Source organism: Synchiropus splendidus, chromosome 3 (assembly GCF_027744825.2).
Source record: "Synchiropus splendidus isolate RoL2022-P1 chromosome 3, RoL_Sspl_1.0, whole genome shotgun sequence".
NCBI classification, from domain to species: Eukaryota; Metazoa; Chordata; class Actinopteri; order Syngnathiformes; family Callionymidae; genus Synchiropus; species Synchiropus splendidus.
In genome coordinates, this window is record NC_071336.1 from 30,427,842 (window position 1) to 30,433,933 (window position 6,092).

The following is a 6,092-nucleotide window of genomic DNA, read 5'->3' on the forward strand; positions in this document are numbered from 1 at the left end:
AGCTGGAACGAGAAGAAGACCAAAATAGACTAAATAAAATCATAACAACAATAATAATAATAATAATGTTGTTGTTGTCCCTCCACGTCACTGGATGGCGGTAATGCAGCCAATGCCTTTCTGTTTCGTCGAAAACCGCTGAATACGTCGAAGAAGTGGTAAAAGCGTAGAAGAAGAAGCGACCGTGTGACATAAGTGCTGTGAGTGAAACTCCTGTCTGTGACATTGGAGCAAAAATCATTAAGGTAGGCTTTTAAGAGGTGTATTGTCACTGTTTGTTGCACTATTTTGTCTCGTGACGTTGGACTTCTGTCATCCGGATGGGAATTGAAGGGCGTCCGCGGTGACTTTTAAAAGGACGAGCGACTACACAGCTGCCTTACGACAGCACATCTTCTCACACTTCTCTGTGTGAGGCAGAATTCAACGGTTATTACTGATCTGTTCTCAGTGCCTTCATTTCCTCTAGAAAAATGAGCCCATTTTAGTGTGAAAGTGTGTTGCCACAGTTTTTCCCGTGTTACCTAAATGCTTGTATTTTAATTATTTTATGTTGTTTTTTTTATTTTTTATTAGTAAGTAACACGAAATTGTCTGTTGGCTAGTTTACAGCACAACACCGACATTACATTCTATGATACGAGGTGCAGCTGACAAGTGTCATGGACCCCAGATCAACAGTATTCTGTGTTGTAAAGAAATGAACTTGCAAAAGACCATTCAGTTCTGGAGAACAGATCTGGACTTGGTGAGATCCAGCAACTCTGATCCCTGGAGCATGTGGGCATTTGAGCAAGTCGCGAGGACCTTAAAGGAAATCAAATATTGACAGCCTATATTCAGTTTTAATTGTAACTATAGCGTATGTTGAGAAAAACGGATGTTTCTTTTGACATCCAAGTGTGTACTGGTGGATTGAACAGCAGACGTCCACCCCCTTTGCTGTATTCCATTCCATTAAAGTCATGATTGAAGCCCTCTCACGAGTTATACATCAATATTTAATAGGAACTTGAGTACAGGAGGTGATCACAAGCTTGCGGTAAGCGCTACTGTCGCCCTGTCAAAGCCGTTGTTTTCTTTCTTCAGGAAATGCCTAGCCCTTTAGATCTGTGCCCAGAGTCTCACTCTGATCACTGCCATCTGTTTTTATTGCAACTAGCTGCTTTTCAGCTGCTGTCCCGACCTCTCATGTGTCTCTTACAGCAGCTCACTGTGTGCACTGTCAACATGTTCACACTACCAGTCTTGTAACCGAAGCACTTCTGTCAGTAGCGAACAATACCGCACAAACTTTCCCTCATCTGGTTATTAATAATCAAGAAAGCCAGCAGTATGAATTGTCGTAAAAGACCTTTTCCCGTCATTACTGTTGAGTAATAACACCTTAGTTTTGCTGTCATTGGCTTACATGTATATATGTTGTTTGTTATGTAAATGTATGTTTTATTTTTTTGAGTTTGATATTATTAAACAGTGATACTTTATTCATAGTTTTAAAGAAATGTAAGGAAATATTTGAAAAATATCTTGTGCTTTAAACCTTATAATGGGAAATATTAAAAGAAAATGTATCATAAATCCTGAAGAAAAAAACTGTTCATTGTCAGAAAAAAGGTGACAAATGGCAGTAAATGAAGAAACATAATAATAGGCATCTGAATAATATTTTATTTTGTTTTTACAGGGGTCGCTAATTGAATATTATTCTATATAAATTTTTTTTGTTTTTAATTCCATAATTCCATTGTTATATTTTACTTAATTGTTTTTTCTATCTTCAAATTATCTGGACTTTTTTCCACCCTTTAAAATTATATATTCATATTGTTTTTTAATTATTATTATTATTAGTAGTAGTAGTAATAGTAGAATTACTATTACTATTAGTAGTAGTAGTAATAGTGGAAGTAGTAGTATTGTTTTAAGGATGTAAAAATAATTTCATCTTATTACCATCGTCTTCATAAACACTGAGGAACTACTGTTCAGTCTGCAGAATTGCATTTGAGTTTTTTTACATTTAAATTATTAATGTCTATTTAACTTTGAAGTAAAATAATGAAATAAGATGTTAAAGGTTGAGTGAAATAATCACATGTCAGTTTAACATAACATGATTTTTGACGTGAAGTATGTAATGCTGCTTCTTGATGATGTTGGTAATAATAAAGTAGTTGTTCTCTGCACTGGTCTGCTTCAGACTTTGTCGTACTTTGTGAAAATATTCTGAATTTCTAAGCATTAACCATTTTCTGATTGATCTTCCACAGGAGGAAGAATGGGATCCACGTTATCGTCCCCGTCAGCTCCCACGGTGAGCGCTGAGGCCATCGCGATCGCTCCTCCTCAGGGCTGCCCCATGCACAACAAAGACGTTCAGCCCGTGAAAGGTTCTTGCATGAAATGAAGTGAATCATTTGATCAATTATTTACTGAACACTCTTCTGTAAAAACTGTTTTTGCAGTGTCTCCACCCTCAGAGTGTCCGATGCACAAAGCAGAACCTGTGAAAGGTGAGTGACCATCCTCTCAGGTATCTTTAACGTTGTGAAGTGAGTGGGAAATCTTACCCCAAAAATGCCACTGATCTTTGGATGTGTCAGTGACTTCTCTCTTCTTCAGCCTCCCCACCTGCAGGCTGTCCCATGCACCAAAAGCAGGAGGGTCCGGCCCACCAAGAGAGAGCCTATGAGTTTGTGGAGTGTCCCATGAAAGCAGCACGGGACAACAGTGACATCGACCCGGCTAATATGGTACATTCACGTGATGCGTACATGAGGTTTCATGAAACAGTGTCCTGATTTTCAGAGGCCACCAGATGGCGGTGTCTGCTGTGAAATGTTTGCATTTAATTCAACTATACAACTAATAATAACAAATAATAACTGTGAAATGTTTGGACTTCCACAACTAGTTCAATGAAACCTCACATAATTTCTAAACCATCGCCATCTAGTGGCCTCTGAAAATCAGGGCACTGTTTCATCAGCCCTCCAATAATGTGTCATGATGCCTCATCTATCCATCACTAGTGCATTGCATGTGTGGATAGAAACAATGTCAGCAACCTTCACTCTCTTCCTTCCTCTCTCGCTCTGTGTGTCCAGATGCCTCCTCCGAACCAGACTCCTGCTCCAGACCAGCCCTTCAGCCTTTCCGTCACCCGAGAAGAGTCCACAATACCACGCCACGGGACTGAGAAGAACTGGGTTTATCCGTCGGAGCAGATGTTCTGGAACGCCATGCTGCGGAAGGGGTCGGTTTCTTTCGTTCATCTGTCTCCCGCGTGCCCTCCGTAACACTCAGGATGTGTGTGTGTTCAGCTGGCGCTGGCGAGACGAAGATCTCGGCGCCGGCGACATGACCAACATCATCAAGATCCACAACAAGAACAATGAGCAGGCCTGGCAGGAGATCCTGAAATGGGAGGCTCTTCATGCAGCGTGAGTTTGTGTGGAGCCACCAGTCACGTGGTTAGACCCTCATGGTGTTCTCGTCCTCGCCAGTGAGTGTCCATGCGGTCCGACGCTGAAGCGGTTTGGTGGCAAAGCTAAAGAGTATTCCCCGAGAGCGCTCATGCGGAGCTGGATGGGGTGAGATTATTTTCTTTCCTCTCTGGAGGCAAACCGTGGTTGCTGTTCTTTACATTTGAACCCCTCACGTCCTCCACAGCTACGAGCTTCCTTTCGACCGCCACGACTGGATCGTGGACCGCTGCGGAAAAGAGGTGCGCTACGTCATCGACTACTACGACGGCGAGATCGACAAGGAGACCTACAACTTCTCCATCCTGGACGTCCGCCCCGCTTTTGACTCTTTAGGAGCCGTCTGGGATCGCATGAGGGTGGCCTGGTGGCGCTGGACCTCCTCATGAACCCGGTTGACTGTGTGGACTCGTTCAATTTCTCCAAACAAAACAGACTTCTGAAGGAACAACAATGTCCTGGATTATACCTTCAGGCGCTCCAGGAATTCATAACTTATTCTCTAACCAGTTTTAAGGTCACTCAAAGCAAGAAAAGCTTCCCATCTCTACTTCTATTTAAAGATGCTCTGTCGCTGAACACTGCAGTTCCCCTTTCTCAGTTTGGTTTCTTAAATTCCACACCGTCAGACATCAGTTTTGGCTTGGACTGATTAATATACTGTAGATGTATCATGACCCTGTTTTTAGTTTATTGAAGACTCGTATATTATTTTTGACAAATTGTAGTTGCAAAGCTGCTTTGCAACTGGACACAATTGTTCTCCTTCCATTGTGTGTATGAAATATAGAGACACTGTTGTTCAATAAATGCAATGACTTTCAAAGGGTGTTGTCTTGTTCAAGTAGTTCTACACTGACCAGTGAGAGCTGCGCCGCCATCTTGAAAGACTTCGGGGTGCAGCGTTGTAGCTGTGACAACCGTCCTCTAGATGGCGACATCGATTCAATTTTGAATTTCAGAACGTCGTATTTAAAACTGTCAGCTACAGTTCACAACTTCCTGAAACATTCCTCTTAAAAATGAAGTAAATCCTTCTTACAGCACACAGAATATAGACAGTATTATACATACACTGCGAAAATGAAGCAAACAGTATGCAACATATTTCTAAACACACCAACACATAAAGTACACGTGCAGACACATTTTGCGAACAATATAACAAACAAAAATTGATTTCAATTCCTATTTAAGCGCAAAGTATTCGTTAATATATCACAAGCCCAAGCTGTACACTTTTCATTTACTTTCGTTCATCTCTCTATTACTAAACATTTGACTTTTATCATTCTAAACGTATGTATTTTTCATATGCCTCATAACTGTTTTAGTTGGAGCGGAAAGGTACGAGGTTTTACGCGACGTTTGTCGTAATCTTTTTTACGAGCTGTATTTGAACACACCACGACTGTGTAATAGAGCTGTCTGAGGTGCTGAACTTCTGTCTGAGCCGCGTGAACGATCGCTCCAGTCGCTCTCATTATACTTCGCTACGCTAATTATTTTAGGAATATTTTTGTGCTTTGTTTTGTTTTCTGTGTTTGCTTCTTTCTTGTTCCAATAAAAATAGTTTTTAAAAACGTTTGGCGTTTTTTTCCCCAGCAGTTCTGAAACGCATCATCCGCGCTCGCGCTCGCGCTCTCTTCTGTCTGAACATCAATATTATTTAAAGTATCTGCGGGGGGCAGCAAAGATCGTTTATGAGGTACAGATGAAATCTTCGGTGGGTTTCCAGTCGATGGAAAATAGAATTTAAAACTTCAAATATCCTTTTTTTAGTTATTTGAACGGTGGGGAACTGATGACTCAGAATTAGAGTCATATATTCACAGCAAACAATGTTTAATCTAAAACCATTTATGTCGTATGCAATATGTTCAAATTAATTTGTTTCTCTTGTTGTTTCTCTCTCTCTCTCTCTCTCTCTCTCTCTCTCTCTATATATATATATATATATATATATATATATATATATATATATATATATATATATATATATATATATATATATATATATATATATATATATATCTCGAGACATTATATTGACCAGCATCAGAGATAGCAGGGGCCGCATTTGGCCCTCAGCCCTTGAGTTTGACTCATGTGCTTTGAATTATCCATAAGCCTGAGTCGATGACTTTCCTCGTGAAAGCATTTGTTTACTACAACGACCCAAGTTACATTTAAAACAGATACAAAATAGGTGATTCATTTGCCATTCATCACGAGTCAACTCACCTTTAGCGTGATTAATCGAGATTAAAATGTTTAATCTTGACAGCCCTAAATTTCATACCATGTTTCTCGAAAATGTGTCTGTGCATGATTAATGAAGCCACAAATAATAGTGACTTTTCCAAAAAATAATAAAAAAAAATTTAACTTCTTAAATTTAGTATTTCAAATAACTGGACTTAAAACATGTTTCTTTCTCACATACTTCGTGAAGTCCACTCGTTTCTAGACTCGAATGAGCATATTCTCATATATCTGAGCAAGGAATGTGATCATGTGAAGTAATGCAAAACTATGAAACAATGTTAACGGGAAGTCTTCAACGAGGTTTTCGCAGTCTCTTTTTATATGTGTCCTGTATCC

General features: G+C 39.8%; 1 protein-coding gene across 1 annotated transcript; it reads left to right on the forward strand.

Annotated features, from left to right (window-relative positions):
- Positions 1-146: 146 nt before the first annotated feature.
- LOC128756114 (holocytochrome c-type synthase) lies at positions 147-4,314 on the forward strand. The gene is made up of 8 exons (XM_053860336.1): positions 147-245; positions 2,274-2,393; positions 2,469-2,516; positions 2,626-2,756; positions 3,111-3,259; positions 3,327-3,446; positions 3,510-3,596; positions 3,676-4,314. Exons 2-8 carry the CDS (start codon positions 2,282-2,284, stop codon positions 3,875-3,877), a joined length of 849 nt encoding a protein of 282 aa, XP_053716311.1. The 5' UTR covers positions 147-245; positions 2,274-2,281; the 3' UTR covers positions 3,878-4,314.
- Positions 4,315-6,092: the final 1,778 nt, after the last annotated feature.